General features: G+C 39.7%; 1 protein-coding gene across 2 annotated transcripts in view; it reads left to right on the top strand.

Annotated features, from left to right (window-relative positions):
* The first annotated feature begins 357 nt into the window (after nucleotides 1–357).
* LOC121605182 (guanine nucleotide-binding protein G(q) subunit alpha) overlaps nucleotides 358–23,541 on the top strand; it is a 34,142-nt gene continuing 10,958 nt past the window's right edge. The window contains exons 1-4 of one of the 2 annotated variants that reach the window (XM_041934995.1): nucleotides 358–1,608; nucleotides 17,934–18,118; nucleotides 18,849–19,003; nucleotides 19,617–19,745. In XM_041934995.1, coding sequence (XP_041790929.1) covers nucleotides 1,473–1,608; nucleotides 17,934–18,118; nucleotides 18,849–19,003; nucleotides 19,617–19,745 — 605 coding nt within the window. In that variant the 5' untranslated portion in view covers nucleotides 358–1,472. Of the gene's footprint in view, nucleotides 1,609–17,933; nucleotides 18,119–18,848; nucleotides 19,004–19,616; nucleotides 19,746–20,275; nucleotides 20,405–23,541 lie in introns of both variants that reach the window. The other variant, XM_041934996.1, reaches the window with a different exon arrangement.

The following is a 23,541-nucleotide window of genomic DNA, read 5'->3' on the forward strand; positions in this document are numbered from 1 at the left end:
CTGTAACACTCCAGTTGAATACACAGTGGGTGGAGGGTCTAAGAACAGAGAGTGGCCTACACTGTACAGCTTGTAAAGCCTGATTTTGGCTAAAATAAATAAAATTTGACATGATTTGACAGTGTGTGGATGTGCTGGTCTTTGACAGGAGATGGGCGTTGCCCGTCCTGCCAAATGTCAGTTGCTTTCGCTGACACGCCTCCGAAAGGAAGACTTCCTCTCAAACAAACTTGGGAAGTTAACCATCCAGTAAAGTCCCGCCTCAAACCCCCACAAGCTCTGTTTTCATTCGTGCTGCCTCTGTCAATCAATTATATCCCAAGCGACGTCAGCAGCAGCGCCACACCGGGACTGAGGAGTGGGTGACGACGAGCAATCGCCACCACCAGGAAAAAAAAATACCAGGAGCGATAAAATGCACGGACTACAGGGGTCCATTTGACTGTTAGTTAGACGTTTTCGCATTTTGAGGGTTTGGTCCTGACGATGTTTTTAGAAGAACACTTGCTGAATACAATGACAGCCCTCTGTCAGGCCGAGCTTTCTTTTTTTTAGCCAGTTGGCTGCAATTCCAGGGATGGCTAGCTGAGCTAACCTAGCTAGCTAACAATTAGCCTGCCCATTTAGCAAAACTGGTCACTGGGTGTCTCGGTCTGCAAAAGGATAACTGCTCTGTGCGCAATTGTAAAGCGGAAACGTTAGTTTAATTTGGATTTTTACAGGAGTTTTTGTTCGTCGAGTGGCTGAGACAGTGGGCTAGCCTATCTGTTGGTTTAGTAGATGGACAGTTTGACGGGCGCTCATTGTCGCTGCGCGGGCGTACAGTGTTGGTTTCGGGGCGGCTAGGCTCGTACTCGGCCGGGCAACCAGCAGAGGGATTGTACAAATGTGGCAGTGGCAGCCAGTCGTGTCCCGCTGTCTCTGGGACCGAAGTTGGTAGTTTGATATATATAAAAAAAGGATTTTAGTGGGTGTTAGGTTTCCGGGCTAACCAGCTACGCGGGAAAGGAATCAGAAAGTGTGGGCACACTTAAAATCCATTACCTAGTCACGTTAGCTTGGTTACAACGTTAGCAGCATTTAGCTTGGAAGCTAGTCACCGAGTGAACGTTACCCAAACTAGTTGCAGCTCTTTTGGAAAGTGTGTCAAATAAAATGGTTATATGCACAGTCGGTAGTTATCTAAAATGTGTGCGGACATGTTGCATTGCCAATTTTCTGTGATCAGCTGTCAGTCCCTGTAGGCTGAGGATTTACACAAGACTTTGACTAAGCTGTCAAGTATTTGACACTTGACAGCAATTTTACCATCCACAAGGAAGGCCAGAGTCTGCAGCAAGCTCGACGACCGGCGTCTGGATATACGTCTTTGAAAACGGGCTGTTGCTCAGAGGGGGTTTCATTTATTTGATACTTTCTGTGAGGTGTAGCCCGGCGCCCCTTGTCAGACGGGCTTTTTAGCTCATGCGGTGATGACTTTAGACTCCATGATGGCTTGTTGCCTGAGTGAGGAGGCGAAGGAGTCCAAACGAATCAACGCTGAGATCGAGAAACAACTCCGGCGAGACAAGAGAGATGCCAGACGGGAGCTGAAGCTTCTTCTGCTGGGTAAGTCTGCATCATTTATAAGGTGTCACACACTGTCCCACCTTGGCGTGGCTGGACACTTGCGCTTCGTCTCTACCTCTGATAGACACACAAGCCAGATGGTGCCTAAGACGATTGATTTGACTGTATTGTAAAGGTTTGCCATGCAAAACAGTGCACCCACAAACATACAAGCCACATTAACCTGGTCACCATAAGATTTGCCTGTGATGTGATATGCAAATCAAAATTCACATGTGGTTCACATGGTATTTCTAACGGGAGCTAGTAGTGTGAGAACCAAGAACATGCGCACATATATATATATATATATGTGTGTGTGTGTGTGTGTATCTATATATATATGTATGTATCTATATAATAATTACTGTTATTATAATAATTATAATAGTAAGTTAGTTTGTTGCATTGATGTGGTTGTACAGCTCATCTTTTGTCACTCCCCTTATGAGATCCAACTCTAGCAGTGTTACTTTTGCTTTCAGCCATACTTGTTGTTGCTGTGCGTTACAGTATGATGTCATTATGTCAACAAGTGTCAGTTAAAAATTATGCTAATAATATGAATGCTGTCATATGGCATACCCCTAATATACATGTGTGAATATGTATTTATTTTTATAACCACCCAATATGGTGTGGTCTCAAAGTTACACACAGGAGTTTACAGAAAAAGACAGGAAACAGCTCCACAGCTAATGATTAGATAACAGCTTGTGTCACCATTTTTTTTTTTTAAACCTCCAAGTCTCATGTAAAAACCCTTTGACACTGACGGTCAGGTTGACGACAAGCTTATAGACAACACAAGTTAACTGACCACTCACAAGATAACAGGGGGCAGACGTTGTCTTCACTACCTGATTACTTTTCTTTACTAGCATGTAGCTGTGTTGCTTTCATGCTTAATGTGGCTGTGATGTGCCTTTGTTACAACTAACAAAACACAAATAGAAATTGTTTTCATACAGACAAGATGCACGGCTGCATTAGAAATGGGTTGCTACATTAGATTTCTAACTAGCTCTTATCTTTAATGTAATAGAAATCTATATTGTTATTCTGTAAAAGTGATTTGCATTTGTTTATAGACAGTCAAAACCTGGATTTATGCTGAATTTCATAGATTATCCACCATTAGTTTGACCAAGTAAAGCTCTTCACAACCAGCTGTCAACAGTTCCCTGTTATTAATACCCTTTCTGCAGCCGTCTTCCACATTACTGTAGTTTTATCAGCCTGTAAAACATGGCTTAAATAATGAAAAAGAGTTGGTTTTAATTAAATCTGCTACAAGGGAGACAGCATTCTCTTGGTGTCTAGTCTAGAAAATGCCTTCACTGAGGTGGCCCTCCCTGGGAAATAATGTTCTCCAGAGAATAGACTGTGCCTTCCACAGACGAATTTTCATGTTTAAAGAAGAGTAGCACAGCCATTGTACATTTTGATGTAGTGTTATGTTCATGGAGAAAGCTGTTCTTTTGTTTATTTCACACTACAGTTAATGAGTTTAGGTTTTGTTGCAGAACAGCATCGCTGGAAGTAGCAGGGTTTCGGCATCGTGCTATAAGGACACTTCAGCAACACTGTGGTTTGTTGTCACATGTGACTGAATTTACACTGTCTGGCTTTAAAGATGCACTCACTCACAGCTGCAACAGCTTCAACCCTGAAAGTAATATCAGCCTATGAGAAATGACCATTTTCTTGTTTCTGTTTTCAAACAGTTCATGTTTATGATACATTGTATTGCTGTCAGAGCGTCAGGGTAGCTGTACTTGTTGAATGTTGAAAAAATAATGATTGGTTATGGCTTTGTTAACATAAGACCATAACCATAATAGCTCTTCAGAAAAATCCATTAAGAAACCCCCTATACACACAAACATTTTGAAATGGATGCCAGTGGAACAGCAGCTAGTCTGGAGGTGGGATAGGACAGGACTATCTCCGTGACTGGCCTTTCACCCCATTTACACTTAGCCTCTTCGTTGGATAGCTCAGGAGGTGTTTTGAGCAATCTTGCCAGATGCTGAAAAGGTGTAAATCCATCCATCGAATCAAGACGCACACATCATTTTTACTCCTTTTAACTTTAACTACATCAGTAAGCCGTGTGTGGAAGCTGAAATGAAATTCTCTCATTAAGGCGTTAGGAAGAAAGCAGAACATATGGTCACACAGAATGTACAACGAGCTCCTGTAATGTTTATCTGATTACTGATCAGTGCTGTATGAGCTGTGTGGGTGAGAGCGCACTGAACTGTATGGGTGAGGAAGCTTCCTATGACGAGCAAAACTTTATTCATAAATGCTGTTCATCTGTGTGTTTGTCTTAGTTTATGATTAGTTGCTGAATATTTAGCAAACTGTTATTGTTACAATTGTTGCACAAAGTGAGAATGTGAGCTGCATAGGTTTTTTTTTTGTTTAAGTCTTTACATATGTTGAAATGTGCCTTGTGTATTAAGTTTTATGTTAAAGTCTGTGTCTTAACTGCAAAACAGATGTCCCCTTAAGGAAAGTAAACTAAAAGTTGAATGTAGAAACTGACAAAGTGCACTAGTTTTTATCCATTAACATGCAGCTTCATGTGCATTATCACCATGATTTGCAGGTAGTTAGGGAAAACCAAGACAGATGCAGCCGGTCAGTGGAAACAAAAGTGTATTAAGTGTAAATCGGACCTTTGTTAGATACTGCTACAGCCTGACTTACACTGAATTTTTGAGGCTGATACCAATATTGACATTCAAGAAATAAAACAATCAGATACCGATTTATCAGTTGGCTCTAGATACCACAGAACATATTTGGCAGGTGAAACAGTCAGAGCGTCTTGTGGATGTTGATAGCCACCAGTTCCAATGTCACCCAGACCTCAGTTATTGTATGATAAACCAGATATAAATACACTAGGCTATGTAGCTAATATAACAATGAGATATCAAACTACTGGAATCTGTCGATATTTTGGTGTAATATAATGTCTCTGTGACTGAATGCTTGCTTGCAAGTTCATGGTTGGCAGCACACAGAAGGCATCTGTTGGTTCAGTTGATCAACATATTGCCAAGCGGTGATTAGAAATATAAAAGTGTTGGCGGAGAAACGTATTGTTATTGTCCTGCTTTTCCCGCTCACAGATGAGATGCTGGGATGGTGACTCACTGAAAGAGATTGATCTGGAAGAGATCCCTTTTCCATCCTCGCAACCAAAATTTTGATGAAAATGAGAAGTGCAAATAGCAGGAGCCATTTTTGTTTCTGCTTGTGATGGGAGTCTCCTGTCATATTGTTTAAGCTTGTGTGAAAAAGATCTTAGCCCTGTCCAGCTACAATGTGATTTAAAGTGCGCTCTGGTTGTCTCACTTTATTTGGAACCTATTATGGGCCTCTTTCGTCCTTTTATAGACCTGCATGCACAATGCAACTTTTCAAGGTGTTTTTGACTGCGTTTATATATATTAAGCTTTGTATTGCTCTGACACACAGTTGAATACATTGTTTCAGGTTGCACTTGAAGCTCAAAACTGTTTTATTTAAATTGTTCTAGCTTGGTTTGATACAATGTGAAAAACTTATCTGCGGCCTCCAAGGAGCGTTGGCGTTTTTGTCTGATGTCTTAAGTGGAGGCAATTATTCTAGCTGTTTATCAGCAACAGGCTGGCTTTCCTCAATGGGGTGGTTAGCTAGTGCATGGCAGACACACAGGCTGAGGAAGAGCCAGGGTCAGAGGACTGCTCTGCAGCCTGCTCTGTAGCTAATGAAAGTCACAAGTAATTAAATGTGTACAGTGGCCCAGGGAGCTGCAGTAACAGCACCAGTTTGTGAGATTTCTTCAGTAAATAAGATCTTTTTTCAAAATGTTGAAGTGAATCTGTTTGTTAGTGCAACTGTGTGAAAATGCTGATGTTGATTTTTTTTTTTACATTGGTATCTTTACTGGCTGAAATTTGCAGATGCATACTGAAGTACCGAGGGGATCTGAAGTTTGGTTTCTGTGCAATGGAAAAGCTAACAGTTATCAGTAATAGGCCTGTTTCGTTCCCCTTCAACTTGAATTTGATCCATTTCTACAGAAATTCTTGATAACACTTTGTTTGATGGGGTGTGCTCCAGCAGCAACCTCAGGGGCTGAAAAATGAAGCCAGTGCAGAAGTGCCAAAAACTGCAGTTCCTTGAATGGCCATCTGAGGCTGGCTGCAAAAACAAGTCCAACCACATAGACCTCCATATTGAAATGCTCAACTTTGTAACAGAAATCAACATGTTTATAGCTTGGTACAAAAAGAACGATTTTGATCTCTAAAGCTAATTTCCTAGTTCATGATATCCATGCCAGGGGTGAATTTTATATAACTAATTTATTTAAATTATTGTAAGGCTTAAAGATATGCATAATTATGGGCATGGCCACTTTGAGTGAGGCCTCAGCAACCAGGCTTCATCCGGCCTGCCTCAACATTACACTGATGCTTTTATCCAAAGCAACTTACAAAAAGTGCATCCAACCATGTGGCTACAACCCAGAAATTGTAAGAATCATGCAACTACATCAACTTTGTCAAATAAACTGAACTGCTTCACAATGCTCCTCGTTGAGATTGTTGATCGATGAGACTGGGAATCTCACACAGCAGCTACCTCAGCTAGTACACTGATAAGACAACACATCTTGTACAATCTATAGCCAACAGCAGTTGGTCATCAAGAGTTATGTACTGGGTATGAGCTTCTGTTACAATCGTGGGTCATCTCTGGACATCTTCTCTCACTTTTCCAACATTTGCTGCTAAAATGGCTGTTGTTTCCTGCTGTTAGCATTAGTAAACTCCACAAACTCCTTTGTGTTATGTTGGTTCTTCAAATGTTTTATCAAATTACATGTTAAGGGAGATTCTTTTTGCCCCCCCTCTGGACAATTTCACAAAAAGTACACTTAACACTTTTCATTAAATTCCTTCAAAGTCTTCACCACATGTGAGTCTGGACAGACATGGATGTGAACTGCAATTTGACTGGTTGTGGGAGGCAAGCAACTGTGACGTAATAATTCTAGTTTTAGCCCATATTTGTTTACATTTTGGCAAATTTGCACCATGAAAATATTAACTTAGAGTTAAACAGTGTTTGAATTAACAGTAACGCATCCCACAGAGCCTGATATTTTTTTTCTTGAATGACACTTTTTTTGTAAGGCTTAACAAAGTAGTCAGACACACTCAGCTTGATCCATAACGTTGCCACAACTACATTAAACTTTGGAAACAAGGTGCCTCTCTTACTAAACATCATCCTTATCATAGAGATATTCTTATTCTTTAAGATATTCTTTTTGAATATCAAAATACTGTTCAGTGCAATTGAATGCATTATTGTAAACTTCTAAAAAGTTACTGAAGATTACAAAAGATTTAATTGAATTTCAGCACGTGTAAAACGCAACACTTAAGTATTATCACATTTAAAAGTTGAAACGATAAACTTTTGCAAGCAGTTGCCAATTTACACATCCACAAGATACAGAGCAACATTAGCATACAGGAGTCTTCTTTCGCGAAATACCTGGCTCATTAGCTGCTAATGCTCCATTATGTGCACCAGTGCTAGTTGCGAATTGTGTCTACCTGCTGATTGACACTGAGCAGAGAGGGTACAATTGTTTTTAGAGCTTTTTCACTAAAAGCAGCTGCCTGCTGTGGCCAAAAACCACACTATGAAAGCGCTGAGACTGAACCAAAACAAGAAAAAAGTTTCTTCGTAGAGCTAAGAGCAACTGCAGAGTCAGGTGATAATAATCTGAGAGTTTATCATTATGAGTGATCCCTGTCACATACAAGTAGTCATGTGGTCCATTGTTGACATAAGAATGTAGTTTGTAGCTGCCTTAGTATAGCAGTTATAAACTCAAAATGGGTATAGAATCGCGTAACAAGTAGTTTGATGCTGTTTCTTGTAAAAACATTAAGCTCAGAGCTAAAATAGTTTGAACTTTGATCTAGTTTTGTCGTTCACCTTTTTAAAGAGGGTTTTTAAACACAGCGCTTGTCATGTAAAAATCTCCCTATGAAGTGAACAGCAGAGAAAGAGCCAGATTGACATACACGACCAGAAGAACAATTTGTACACCTGTATGAGTGAAGACCCAAGGCAGCGCAGGATTTTTACCTGAATTGAAATGGGAGTCAGGATACTGTATATACACACACACACACACACACACTGAACACACACTACGTCTGTCAATGTGCACACCGCTCAAACAGGTCGGTAGTATCTAGGTTAATGAGTGTTTGTTTTTTGGCAACACCCAAGGATGTCTCATGCATGGAGCCTACCTACACCTATTATGGTTTCTCTTATTAAGTCTTACAACAAGCCAAGCAGATAAGCCCTGTGTTAACTGTATTTATTTGGATCCCAGTTAGCTGCTGCCAAGGTAACAACGGGCCTGGCAAGGTTTTGTAGAAATAACAAAATTGCGGACAGTACAGATGAACAGCGACCACACAGAGGATAAAATGACCCAACAGAGACTTGTGAGTGTGTGTATGTAGAGTATCATCGTCCGCCATCATAGGGCTGCCCCAGCTATCCTCTCAGGCACAATAGCACGGCTGAAGGCAGAGTTGGCAGATGCCTTCCTGTATCCTTACTCCCACAACTGTATGTCTAACAGCACTGACTGACTCTCAGCCAAGGTTGATAATGCTAATCATCACCCACGTGAGTGTATTTCCCAGAAACTCAAATTGCTAGACTCATAGGCCTGACCTGGCACTTTGGTGTGACTGTGCCAACTAACTGCATGTTAGTTCAGCCAAATGCATTTTGGTTTATATTGCAATAGTTTTCTAACCACCATGAAAGTCACATGCACTTCTAGTTTTTTCCACTTGGCACTTAGTTGTGTCCAAACAGATCAAACCCATTCAGCTAATTATCCTGGCTGTACGTCACAGCTGACAGTGGGATACTGAATAGGTTTTCATTGCAATTTAATGAGCATTAAATTAAATTACAGTCAGGACATCTACTTATTCCTTGACCCAAATTGACGTGCATGTGCACCTTTTTTCCTGAGTGACTTTGTGAATGGATTAATTTATTTAAAATAAAACTGATCAGTGATAGTTGTGATAATAACTTCTTTACTTTTGCTCAAACTCACGTTTTAGGGTTCTCACAGTCATGTTTTATTTAAAGTAAATACCTTGGGGTTTTTGAGTGTCGTAAAATAATAGATATCTACCTTTAAAAAAACATTAAATAAATTAGGGCTGCAACTAACGATTATTTCCATTGTCAATTAATGTGCTGATTCTTTTAGTGATTGTATTGTTAAGTGAAAGAAATGGTGAAAAAATGGCATTTACAAATTCTCTAGGTCCACTCTGATGTCTTTATTTTGCTTGTTTTTGTTTAAACTTATTAAATGTATTGAATTTAGTTGAGCTTAATTTTCTGCTGAGTGATTGATCAATTAAATCACTAATTATTGCTACTCCAGAATGAATATGCCTTTCTTTAATTTAGTCTAAATTTCTTTTACCAGTGATTAGTGATACCATCTTTATATGCCCAATGCAGCTAAGAAAAATTATTCAGTCCATCCTTGCACCTTGCAAAAGTGCCTTTAAGTTTCACTTGAGAGAGCGGGTTTGAGATTCAGTACAACACACACCACTGCTTTTACAAGAACACGAGACAGTAATTTATCGTAATGCTGCAGCCCTCTTTAACGTAGGAAATCCAGCATAATGCCAAGTTTAGTTATCTGGGTATGGTAGTAGTTTTCACTCATGTCTTCTTTGTGGAAATGTGCTGACTTTGTTACAGTTTGTCATTACTGCTCTTTATACATTCGACCATGCTTGTGCAAGAATGGCATCTAGCTGGCAAGACAGGTTAACGCAGTGTTTGACGAAACAAGCTCCCTCGTTAGTCATTTTTTCACCTTTATTCACAAAATTTATTCACAAAGCAACTGCTGCAAAATCAGCTATGATTAAGTCACAGATATAATGACTAACCCTCTCTGCCTCACCTGTTCAGCGAAAAATGGTCTAACATAAGAATATTGTAAAGGAAGGAAAGAATATCTTATATTGTTCTGTTTTTAAGCTGTTTTGGAGCGTTATGCACGCTGTGTTGTGTGTTGTTGTTGAATTTCATTGCATTTTGATGAGAAGAATTTATATCAGTGGTTGTATCGTGTTGTGAAAAGTACTGTAGATAGATATGTGATGTAATAGACATGGAGGGGTTGTATTTATTTTACTTTATATAATTTAAAGTGTTCTTGAATTAAACCCCATTTGTGTTGTCACTGCAGACTAATGTCACAGCTTATACATCAGTGCTGACAACTGACATATAAGAAGGACTTGTTAGTCCACTTTGCTTGTGTGCAGTTAAAGTGTACCTGTACTGGATTATCTAGTCCAACAATTTTTTTCCTGAGGCATACGTATGCAGCGCCTGTAGATGAAAAATGGAGTTTCACAGTGTGATATGACGGCAAGAGAGGAAGGTGCTTGTAATTCTGCACTGTTTGTCTGGCGGCTCTGTTGTTTGAGCAAACTGATGTTTGACACGCCCAGAGTTTCGGCACTTATGTGGCAGTCCGGTCTGTGAAAGATTGCCCAGTGCTTCTCATGTCACCGCCTGTCTGGCCTGTTATTGCTGATACATATGGCCCCAAACCTTCACATTTCTCTTAATGTCTTGAATAATGTCTGATGATTGGGACACTGAGACAAATGTTTATTATTTTAAAGAAAAAAAACAAACTAATGGATGACTGCTGCTTCTTATGAAAAGACGGAATTGTTTAGTTCACCTGCAACCATTGCGACAGTGCAGTTTTTTACTTGCATGCGACCTGACCGTAATAGTATATGAAAGACATACCTGTTGTTTTGCTATATCAGGTGTATGTGTGTGCACATGCATATGAAAACCGAACAGTTCTGGATGCCAAAAAAGACAAAAAGCTTTTTTGTATGTTTTGCACAGCAACATATCAGCAGTGGGCAAGTTCCCAACTAAGTCTTGGACTAGGAAGGAGGAAGTGAAGTTGAAGACGGATCACAATCAGTTGAGGGATTGTAAACTGCAAAACCTCTGTCCAGTGGGAAATGCTGCTGTTCCAGTACAAGTAGCATTTGGATTAAAGGGGAACCAAAATAGGAAAAAATATTTTTAAGTTATTATAGGTCTTTTTTAGAGATTCTATGCCTTCTCTTTCTCTCTCACAGCAGAGATCTAGATTGTCTCTCACAGCTCCCTTCACGCAGACACATTTTAAACATCCATATGCAGCGCAGGAGACAGACTGGTCATTCAGACTGTCTTTGATGTGTGTAGATTAAGATCTAGCTGTAAATGCCATGACACGGACGGTTAGTTGGAGGAATGGCCTGGGCTGGTAGGTGTCTAGTGCCCACTGCTCCATGTGTTGCATCATGAACTATGAGATGGATGTGTTTTTAATTTTAAGGTCAATTCTTTTCTTTTTTTTTCTTTTTTAAAAAACATATGTGCCCTACAGAGGAAGGATGTTTAACGATTGCAGAATAAATGAATCATTTTTCAGACTCCTACAAGCATTTTCTCAGGTTTGTTATTTTGCCTCTGCAACTTACATGCTGCAAATTATTGTAAACAAACGCTGCATTTCTCAGCTAAAAATGAGAGCCTGCTAGACAATACAAGAGCTGTGCAATAAATACCTGCTTGTGAATGCATTTATAATTTTTTATAAATATAAACCTTTTTACTGTTGTTATGTTGTTTTCATTATGTACATTGCAAGGCATAAAAAGATGGGGCAGAATCACAGAAGCACCTCACAGCGTAATGCAGTCCAGGAAATCCTGACAATATAATACAATATAATACAACAGAACAAATTAACCAGTTGCTGTAATGTTAAAATATCATCCTGTTCAAAAATGAAACATTTAACATAAATTTTCTTCTCAGTAGAGCTGAAACAATCGACTGATTCATCCATCAACAGAAAATGAATGAATGAATTTTGTCTCCTTTTTTTTTTTTTTTTAAATCAAAAAACCCCAAGGTTCAGTGGTTTGTTTGGACTTCTCAAATGTGAAGCTTTGGGGGTTTCCTCCATTTTCTCTGATGGATTTTGGACCAAACACAAGGCAACTGACGACCACTCTCTTGGAAACTTTGTTAGACTCTCCTTGCTTTTTATAGACTAAATGATAAAAAGATTAATTGAGAAAACAGTCAGTTCCAGCCCTAATTTGAAGGTGATTGCATTTGAAAGCAGTATATTGTAAGGATGTCGCTTACATCATGTCCACCTAGTTTATACAAGATTGGCATATATGATAATAAAGTGTCAGTATCTATGAATCGGTTTGTTTTGGCTGATAATAGAAAATAATGTGTACAAGTACTGCTGTAGCAGAAATTATCTTATAAAATACAGCTCATTATTACACTCCACACTTTTTTCCTCTTTCCTTCCTGATGAAAGTTAATGCTTTCCACCTATTACTAATTTCCTTTTGTTTCATATGTCCCATTTGGTCTTGTCTCTGCTGTCTTGTAGCTATACATATAACCAGTGGGAGGATAATGGGGGTGGGGGGTGCGATGGTTCCATCTCATGACAGGGAACAGTGACATGGGAAATGAATATGAAACAATTTTTATCTGTTTCACACACACATCCTCTCATCAAGCAAGCAGGAGTTACTGTATCCATGGCGGCTGTACACTGTATGTGCCAATATGGCTGTGCAAGTATTATAGTGACACTGCCAGTCCATTCACCGACATTTAGGTTTGGCAAATAGTCAGTCAGTCTGCCTTTTGATTAAATAGTTTCAGGAACTAAGTGGCCTGGGGATCTAGAAGTTCCTTAAGTGCATTTGTGTTTCTACCGCATCTGAAGAACCACAAAGATTAGGCAAATCAGACAATGGATTAGCGATGGCATTTTTATGTGTTTTGTGACTCACTGTTGAGCAAGTCTGATGTTTAAATTAAGGAGACCAGTAGAAGTGGAAACAGTTCTTGAAAATGCCACAAAGACAAAACACCTGTTCACGCTTAAGCAAGGATCTGCTGCATTTTTTTATCTCTGCATTTTTCTCTTTTAATAACTTGCCTAATTGCATTGAATTAAAAATCTGAATAAATGAGTCAAAGCAACATAACAAATGCAGATGCTTCCGTTCAAGGCGTGAGCAGTCACTAAGTGTTTTGAGCATGAAAATGGTGTGAATCATATGTTATGGCCTTTGCAGTCACCAAATCTGAACCCAACTGAACACTGGCTGCAGAATTTTGAACTCCTCAGTTAAGAAAGCGCCAACAAAACACCAAATGAGGGTTTTTCTTTTGGGGAAAAATTGTGCTCAATAGAGTTTCAGGAGATTTGGAGAATCCTTGCATTGAAGCTGTTCATAGTTCAGCATGTAGTGGTCCAACACCTTACTAAGACACTTTGTTTAATTTGCCACCTATTTGTATGTTTTAGTTTCCCTTCTCTCAATGACTCTCTGTCTCATGCATTTAAAATTTCAAACATAAGTAGAAAAATGTTAACAGCCAAATGTATGTATAGTAAGAAAAGCAAAAGTACTCGTTATTAAGTAGAACTGCCCCTGCCAGTGTTTTATAATATTTGATTATTATTACGGTTTCATTACAGCTTAAGAAAGTTTGCAGCTGGTCACGGTGGAGCTAATTTGAACTATTTTAGACTATTGTATGATTTCTGACAGTGCATCATACAAATTCATTTTATTAGCTCATTGTCAGTTAAGTTTATGAGATCTTAACCTGCAAAGTAGGTGTAGCTATCACAAAAATGTAGTAGAATGAAAAGTACAAATGTTCCAAATTTTAGTATGAAGTAACAAAAAACAGAAATACCCAAGTCATGTACAAGTACCTCAGAATTGCAGTTAAGTAATTGTACTTTGTTACTTACTGCATCAATATTTTAAAAAAGTGTTTGCTATTTGAATAAATCCTATACACAAGTTGTAGCAGTTGTGATACTTGTGTTTGTTGGGTGATGCTCAGTATGACAAATTTAAGCCCTGTTGTTCCTGGTCCAGCAGGACTGGGTAGGGAGCAGGGACCTTTTGGGTCACAGGAACTAAACCCAGGATTCATCCCCTACATTCAAAATGCAGGTTAAGTTCTGAAAGTGTTCCTGGAGAAGCTCCCTTGGGCCACTAGACAGTCATTCAGTCATTCAGTTCCTGCACAGCCAGACAGGCCTTCAGCAAACCTTTCCCGACACTGAGCTGAAGAGGACATAGCTTCCTGTTTGATGTGCCTGGGGAAGTTTTAAGGAATCATTTACTTAGAGTGCAGTTCGCCTTCACTCTGTCACACTTTGCACCTCCTTCATTTGCCGCTTGTCTCCTTTTTTTTTTTTCCTTTTCTTTCCTCCTTTTGTTCTTTCCCTTTCAACATAGATGCCAAACTCTGCTTCAAGTTATTACTCTTCATGTAAACCATAGCTGAAATGTCTGCCGTGGCCTCCGGCTGGCCCGACCCAATGAAATGGATCTGTTTCAGCTATTTTTTCCGGTTCTTTGTAGTTAATGGTTATTTAACAGAATGACTAGTACCCTGGTCATTGCATGATGCGGGCAGTGTGACATGGTCACGACTGTGTGATTATTGGGCTTCTCTTTACCCTGCTACCCCTGAGCTTTGCTGTGTTAGGGATTTTGAAGTTGCTCAAAGTGTCTTGTCAACTTGCATGAGTCTCTGCACGCTGATACTGTGAAGCTCCTAATTTTATCAATGTTTTGAAAAGCAGTGAAAGGATTAAGATTTTTGTGAAGGAGAATAAAATGCTGACAAGATTCAAACCTGTGTGTCCATCATTTGTTTCCATAACTTTAATTCCCATAAAGTGAGCATAGAGGGACTGGCTGAGGACGCTGCAGGATTAAGAAATGCATGCTAAAGTTGCCTGTTTGACTGGGCTCTGTGGAGATGTACTGAAGCCTATCAGCTGGGCCTATCAGCTGGTGTTTTCTGCCATGTATTTATGAGTCCAGTACAAGAGTTGCCATGGGAACTAGCCTTACCCCTCAGGAGTAGCTCCAGTGAATTACAGTAGCTTGTCCGTGAGAAATGCTTCTGCTGGGTTTTCCAGTTCGGCAGGAGAACAATGGGATCTGTTGAATTAAGCTGATCATGCCTGCAAGACATGCCCCTCTCCTCTGGTTGTGTGTTTTCAAATACACATGAATACACACGCACTAAATTGCTGATGCATCTATCCCACATCCACTCCCTTCATTTCGCCGCTCATCAGTTTTAAACCTGCCTTTATGTACTCAGTAGCACTGTGTAAAGAAAAGGAAAGCAGAGAAAATGTTCTCGGTATTTTCCTTTTCTTACTCCTTCATATCCCAGTGACATCCCCCTCCCTTCTGTTAAGCTCTTTAGTCAATGAGAAAGTGAACTCTAGAGCTGTGTCTTGACAATTGCTATTTATGTCCCTCTCTCAAAGACATACTCTGTCTGAAGGGGAAACTCCAATGTTGCCTGACCTGCTTTCCACAGTGAAAGATCCTGTCTGGTTGGAGGGCAGGCAGCACTCGGGGCACTCCTTCACTGTACACTCAACTGTGCTCCTCAGTTGACGACAGTCAAACTTCACACTCATCATCCTTGGAGGACATTTCAGCTTTGCTGTGGGAATACCAGCTGTACTTAATAACACAAAGCACATTCCATTATCTAATCGGCCATTACAGTTCTGCTTAGACACTGTGGCTGTCAACATTATCGGTGTCACTGGTGTTTTTTCCCTCCATTTTAGTATATCTAATTCCAGATGAGCAACTTTCCTGCTAAATCTTTCTATTGGTTCGAAGGAGCTGTAGAAAACCATGTATCCCCTTCAGTACGCACAGTGGCCTTTTTCGCCTGACTCTATGGATGGCAATGTCAGTCGGTCCACGACTTTAAACCAAAGATATCTCAACAATTATGGGATGTATTGCCATGAAACTTTGTACTGACATTCATGGTCCCCAGAGGATGAATCTTTATGACTTTTTTTTTTTTTTTTTTTTACTTTTCCTCTAGTTCCACCATGAGATTGATATTTGTGGCTTTCAGTGAAATGTCTCAACAACAGACACATGCAGTGCTCTGTATGTCACATCGGCTGTGTGCATGCATGGATGTGTTCACAGTCAGCACGTGGTCTGCGCATACAATCTGTTGCTGGACACCAACAGTCCATGCAGACCATTGCAGATGTGTATTATTTGGCTGATGGGCTACAACCCAATACTGTGCCTGAACGCATCCTGTGTAGACAAGGCGTAAGACAAAATTAACACCATGATGCCATGATGTGGATGCAGTAAGTAGTGTATAATACTTATATGAAAATTAACTCATTTGCATGAAATATGTTAAGAATTTCTTGTAAGTTTTCAGGCTGCAGTCCTTTGCGATCTATTGATGCTCTACTTGTTCTTTCCAGGGGCAGACATATCAACTTTCCATATCAACTTTTCAATTTTCACCTTAGCAAATAGTGGAAGTATTCTTACATAATAATAATAATAATAGTCATAATAGCCATTTTTATTTTTCTTGTCTCATATGTAAATGAAATATTTGTTATTTTGACTTTTCAAACAATGTACTGTGAGCAATTTGAAAGTTCTTCTATTAATTAATCCATAATGAAAATAATTGTCTTTTCTGTACTAGTTGAGATCAGTAGAACAAAGGCAGAAGTGAAAGGTAGAGAGACCAGAGAGTATATATGGTTGAAACTGTGGTGACTCAGACTAGGGTGCTGGGAGAAGTGAGATGGAGAGATGAGTGGTGAAGAGCTCTAGCAGGCTTGTAGAGGAAGAAAATAGGTGATAGAATGGGGGTGGAAGAGAAGGAGGACTGCTCTGGACAGAGGGCTGCATAGTGAAACTACCTGCCTTGTCTTTTGTTCCTCTGTGGTTGATGACCACAACATACAAAACTCTGATGCTCTCATCCTGACTCTGGTGTCTCCTAAGACTAGAAGTGGTAGCTTTGTCACTGAATATGTCCATATAAAGATGCAGAACCTGCTGTAGAAGCTCTCATGGAGAAGTTGATGTGTGTGAAACGGGGCTGTCGGGTTATGTGTATTTCTCTGCATGTGCAAGCGAGTTTCCTTCTCTATGACTAGATCTTTCTGTGTGTTTATGCACATGTATGTATGCATGGTCACTGTGATACAAAATTGGAGGAGTGAACTCAGTTCACCCGGCTCTTTGTTGAGCTGAGGCGAGCCTTGTAGCCCTCATGTGGTTACTCTGGGCTGCTCCGCTTACCCAGACTGTCAGTGGAGTCATGTGGTAACCCCAGCCAAAACAATGATTGCATTGCATATCTCAGCACACTAGAACCAAGATGACAAGGGAAAATGGCTAGGCCACAATTAGGCATTTGTCCATATAGATATTTTAGACTTTGTTTAAATTCTTATCTAGAGTTACTTAGAGGTATGTAACTCTTGTGTGCTGGAACACATACAGAAGATGGGAAGAATTTACTGGAATAAAAAGGTCATTTTAACAATAAGTGAACCATGTGAAAGAATGATCAGTTTAGCTAAGAAGCGTATACTGGTAAAACACATGGACTGAGTTGGCACTGAGGTCTTGACCACTGCCTGGGGGGGCATGATGGTGCTTATTCCTTCACAGCCCTATGTATCAGCACCAGGGTTTAGGCGGGCAGACAAGGTCACACTGTTGAAAAGATTGGCCAGTTTATTACCACAGAAATATGAGTTATATAAAAAGGCTAGAATTTGACCAACTAAGAGCTGTCCTTTGTTGACTCTGTTGAGAACAGCTTAGCACCCACAGGTCTTTTTTTATTTTATGGTTTAGTTTGCTCTTGGAGCAGCAGAAGTACATTTGCTGACTACATTAATGTGGAAGAGCTACTACATTATACTGTCAATTGTATTATTAATTGATTTGCTAGACAAGGGTGGATGGATTACAGCTTGTCTTTTGGTATTATGGTATTGACCCATTTTTCAAACAAATGTTTGAATTCATTTCTGCCATACTTGTACTAGTGTTCATTTCTAGCATTGTTTGCCTCATTAAACAGGTTTTCACATTACAAACTCTTTAATTTTTCCCAATTTATAAGCACACAAGAATCATGACCATGCCTTATTTTAGTTTTGTCTTTTCTGTCAAGTTGTTGGATGATACTATAACTAATATACCTCTCTATTCATGATGCTCTTTCAGTTGTCGGCTAACCTCCTGTATCTCGTCTTCCTTAAGGTACTGGAGAGAGTGGCAAGAGCACCTTCATCAAGCAGATGAGAATAATCCATGGGTCAGGCTACACAGATGAGGATAAGAAAGGCTTCACCAAACTAGTCTATCAGAACATCTTCACCTCAATGCAGGCGATGATCCGTGCAACGGAGACCCTCAAAATCCCGTTCAAGTACGAACAGAACAAGGTGCGTACTACGATGTACATATCGCTGTATTATTGAAATGGATATCCATGTCCAAACACTTTGTTATACTTGCTGGTTTGAGTGGGACATAGATTGATGAGCATCTACTGAGATAATGAAACATGACATTTCTAAACTGAATTACTGAAAAATGGTTTACAATCTCAAAACATTTCTTAATCATATTCTTTCTATGAGTAATGGGATCCTACACAAACACATTATTTTCTGTGAGTTCATATTCAATCTCCTAATGAAATGTCTGGCCACTGTTGTCCACATGGCCAGTAATCCGTGTGCTTGATTGCTTGTGTCCAGTTAATCTCATGCACATTCAAATAGACCATAAATCTTGGTAGTAAAATGACATGTAAAGTAAAATAAACTGCTCTTCCAGAGTGAACTGTGGCCTCTAACAGCTTATCACTTAAACTGAATCCAGGCCACAAACTATGTATTCTAGAAAGGTGTAGTTTAAAGGTGGGGTTATATATGTAGTTTGTATACTTTTAGGAATATAGCACTACAAAGGTAGTAAACACGGCCAATACAGAGAGACATGATATTTTCTGGGACTTAAAAAGTGAAAATGGTAAGAAACCACCGGTCACCACCTGTTTTGAAATTTGGAGGCTCTGTGAATTTTACTTAGACATTAAATTTAGCATAAAATCCTTGTTATTAGATTGACATGTTGATGTTAAAAGTGCAGCTTTTTTTGTTCCCCAAGAATAATGCCCAGGTGGTGCGGGAGGTGGATGTGGAGAAGATTTCATCATTCGATCAGCCTTACATCGGCGCGATAAAGATGCTGTGGGCTGACCCTGGCATCCAGGAGGCCTATGATCGCAGGAGAGAGTACCAGCTTTCTGACTCAACCAAATAGTACGTCTGCAATCTGTTAATCTACTAGAATGACTGATATTTTACTTTAAGTATACAATTGGAGAATTGACATCACTGTGCAACGCTAAAATCTAATATATGGTGGTGTAAAAAACAGTTTCCATCGCATAGATGGATTAAGGAATCACAGACGATATTAATAATGTTAATAGACCTTTTTCAGCAGTTTTCTACCTGTGTTAACATGCACTCCACTGGAGGAAAGGAAGAGGGTTGAGACAGATTGGGAGAGTCGGGTAAAAGGAAGAAATTTTGGCAGGTTTATAAACGACTGCTAATAATATCAGGGCTAATTCCAACCTGCATTAATCCATTTCAGACTAATATGGCTCCTTTAAAAAGTTGAGATGGGCAAAAAATGAATGCATATGCATAGACGTATTTGTGCATACTTAGTGTTTTTTTTTTTTCAAATTAGGTACTACTGGCTACAGGCGTAATTGTTTGAATGTTGTTTTGTATTTGTATATGTTGTTGAGAGAAAGCAGTTTGTGTGTGTTCTTTGTATATACGTGTGTGTGGTCTCCTACTGTTGAGACTGGTGCTCTGCCTACATGTGCATCTCTGTCGTATGTTCCCTCCCCTTCTGCAGTTACCTTAATGATTTAGAACGAATAGGATCACCGGGGTACGTGCCCACTCAGCAGGATGTGCTGCGGGTTCGAGTGCCCACCACCGGCATCATTGAGTACCCATTTGACCTGGAGAATATTATCTTCAGGTACTGGTGTCAAGTGCTGCTGATGGAAACCGTCGATGCCGCTATCTCCATCTACCCTGTGCTGCACAGCAGGGCTCAGCACTTTAAAACATCCCTGATGGTACACTCTCAAAGACTGGCCTCAAGAAAAGGCTCCAAACCTCCTGTCAAGACTCATTACAAAGGCAGTCATTTTTATTTTCACCCTGGCAGTTAAAGCTGGCCTCTTGTGTGCTAAATCATCTTCTGCAAGTCAAGTTAAAGGTTCCTGCTTTCCTAAACCTTCACAGTGAGAACTTTGAAGGAAGGCAGAGTATGAAATTGAGGAATGTTTTGTCTTTGGGAGCTGCCAACAAGGATGAAGCTAAATTTCTAAGAGAAAATATGGGGTAGAGGTACGAAACGTCGCCTAATCCCCTCATAACTCTTGGGAATGGTTTTCTGTGGTTACTGTTCCACTTGCTTTTGGAGGGGGTGTGCTGTATCTGCTGTTATGCTTCACTTTCTCTTTCCGCCCTCTCCCTGTCTTTTGTTGTCCTTCCTGTCTCTAGCTATCTAAGTGATCTGGATCGTATTGCTGAATCGTCCTATCTGCCAACCCAACAGGATGTGCTTAGGGTTCGAATCCCAACCACTGGGATCATAGAATACCCTTTCGACTTGCAAAGCATCATTTTCAGGTAGAAGAAGAACTACTCCACTTTTACTAACCCCACTTTTATACCCTATTATTGGTCTGTTTTCATCTTAAAAACTAAAAAGCCATCCTAAGTCGCCTACAACATGTTTTATGTCCATATTCTGTCTGAATATGTTCCCAATCCATTCTGTTATTTGTAGTATAGTCAATGTTACCGTAAATAAATGCTTCAGGTCACAGTTACGCCTGTGAGAGACAGCTGAACCACAAGCTGGTGCAGACAGCTGCATGTCTTTTGTTTGAGATGTGCATGTAGGAAAAATGGGTCTGATAAAGCTTGTCAGCAAAATTCCTGTCAAAATCAGTCATAAGGTAAGATAACATTGCCATAGAAACCAGGTTATTCTGAGGCTGTAGTAGCGCTATGTTATTATGACAAACCATAATACAACCATAATAAATACCCATGTGTAACGTTAGTTGTATTTCTGTAGCTACATTTGGCGAAAGTAATGTAGAAGTACTGTAATCAGTAGCACATTACTATGCATACAATATTATATGAAAGATTTTAAAATGAAAAAAAAAGCTGCTCCAGTTACATGTCCCTTTGCATCAACTTAATAAAGCTCGGACACAGTGTAAAGAGAGTGAACAGTAAACAATGACGCTGGTATCGACAAGATAAAATTGTGCCAGATTACAGGCACACAGGCAATCAGAATCCGGTGCGGGAATGGCGGACTCCGCCATTATTGAGAAACTACTGAATAGAGGGACAGTTAGTGAATGTAAACACATTGAATGGCTGTTGCAGATTTCAGATTTCATGAAAATCTTTGGGGTTATAACTTTGACCAATTTTTCAAGCAAAAGTAGCAACAAAGTTCCAAGTTGTTTTCTCCAAAATCAGAATTAGCCTGTTTTTTTGTTTCATGATAATAGACTGGCTATATTTGGGTTTTGGACTGTTGGTAGGGGAAAACAAGCAATTTAATTACATTGTCATGAGGGAAATTGCAATGGACATTTTTCACTATTCTGACAATTCATAGAACAAACAGTTAATCAGCAGAATAATTGTTGCTGAAAATAATTGTAGAAGATACAGGTAGAAACCCATGCTTTTACATGCATTTACAGTATATAATCACTTTACTGCAGTCTCTAATTTGGCACAATAAAAACGGGCCAAGATGAAAGAGTAATGGTAAGATCAAGCTATATAATTGATAATGCTTCTGTACTCTTAAGATGTTTAGCATGTTCAGGAACTGAAAGGCTCATAAAAGCAGCGTTTTACATAATGGTCTTTCCTAGTTATTCTGCACAGCCCAGGGAGCCTCCAGGACTTGGCATAAAGAGAGTCTTAGGACCCGCCACCAATACGCAGAGCAGCTTCCCTTCCTTCTCCTTTTGCAAAAAAGAGAGAAGATGAGGAGATAGAGATGGACCCAGGGAACAAGAGCGATTACAGAAGAGTGCAAATCGATAGGAAGCCATCATGTCAGCCCCCTCCTACGCTTGGCAAGGCTAGAAATAACTCTGCTTGCAATGAGGTTGTGCTGAAGAGGTTCCCAGCAGCTCTGCTGCAGCTAGCAGATAGGCTGCTGATGGTGAATCACTACATGCTCTCAATGACATCAGTTTTTTGTTAACAGACCGAAAATACAAATATGAAGCGGGAATAAATGTGAGGTGTCAGGTTTTATTGGTGGAAGAGCATGATTATTAAGGTTCTTTAATGTAGGGATTTATGAGAATGTCTTGTTATATTCCTGTGATTAAACATGGAGGATACTCGATGCAGGATGAGTTCCACAGCCTGAAACTCATGAAGCACATGTGGGATTACACTGCCTCAGCTTGCAGTTGCAACAAGGAAGCCTTTCATAGACAAACATCTCCATTAGGCTTGCTTCCATCTCTTTTAATTGGCTTTTGAAGTCACAGAAAACGTCATTTTACTTGGCTTATCCAGCATAGGAGAGCTTATCGTACTAAGTAGGTCACTCATACTTGCTAAAAGAAAAAAAGGAGGTCGTCTGATGTGAAGGAGTTTTATTTTAGGTTGGCTCTTCTGGAGGACTCCATTTATCAATGCCGTCCCTCTTTCTGGCAGACTCACTGACTGAGCTCACCTTTGTGATGTGTGATCGAAATTTTTATGATATTGGCTGTTAGTTTAAACTTACATGAATAAAGACTTAAACTGACGTAACTGATGATTACAGTTGGAGTTCGTCTGAATTAGTATTTTTGGCAGCAGTTAAGTTAGTTTCAATGGACATAAACTGACGTTTGTCCTTCTTACCACTCATCCATTCCTATGAAGCAACATTTGGTCGGTCTAATTTGATTTAATTAATTCCCCTTTACTTGATTTTAGTACCAATTTGAGGAGAAAATAAGAACAGTGGAAATGAAAAACCAGTTTAGCTACGAGTCTCATACCCCATAATCACAATATCTTGCCTTACAAGCCCGTGTTTCAGTTTTCTCATCTTCTTCAATATTTCTTCCTTGATTTTCTCAATTCTTCAATATTCCATTTTCCTCCTCTCTTTTCCTTCAACCACTCCCGTTAGCCTCCTCCAACCTGTTGCTCCTATCACTTACATACACTCTAGCACCTTTTATGGATACTTCAAAACAAGAAAATATTTTGTACTATTTTCTGTCTCCTGCATGGACTCTCCTGCATCTACTTTGCAGAGAAGGTAGAGAAGGATGCCATTGTTTGTACTCACATACACTTCCTTGTAGTTATTTTGGTTCACCATAGGGAAGACTTGCTCCACTCTGTGATTCACGCCACAGATTCTCCATTCACGTTTCCTCTGTTTATATTCTCAGTGCTAAAGGGGTGTTGAGCTTGAACTACACTACACTCATTATATATTAACCTGAATTAAAAGTAATGGTCAGACTGGCCACACTGGCTTTTTTTAATATATCGATTGGTTACTGGATACAAAGCTTAATGTAAATGAAGAAATTACAATTTGGCCACATTTTAGAAGCTGAATGTTTCTTTGCACTGATAAACTTTCTACTTGCAATCATATTCCTGTCCTTAAGGGACTCAAATCCTTGGCTGGTGGCTTGTTCACTTCAGGGTTTCCTCTGGGGCCTCTGTTCCGAAATGTTCAATCATGAAAAATTCTTTAAATTAAA

The sequence above is a fragment of the Chelmon rostratus genome, chromosome 4 (assembly GCF_017976325.1).
Source record: "Chelmon rostratus isolate fCheRos1 chromosome 4, fCheRos1.pri, whole genome shotgun sequence".
Lineage (NCBI taxonomy): Eukaryota > Metazoa > Chordata > Actinopteri > Chaetodontiformes > Chaetodontidae > Chelmon > Chelmon rostratus.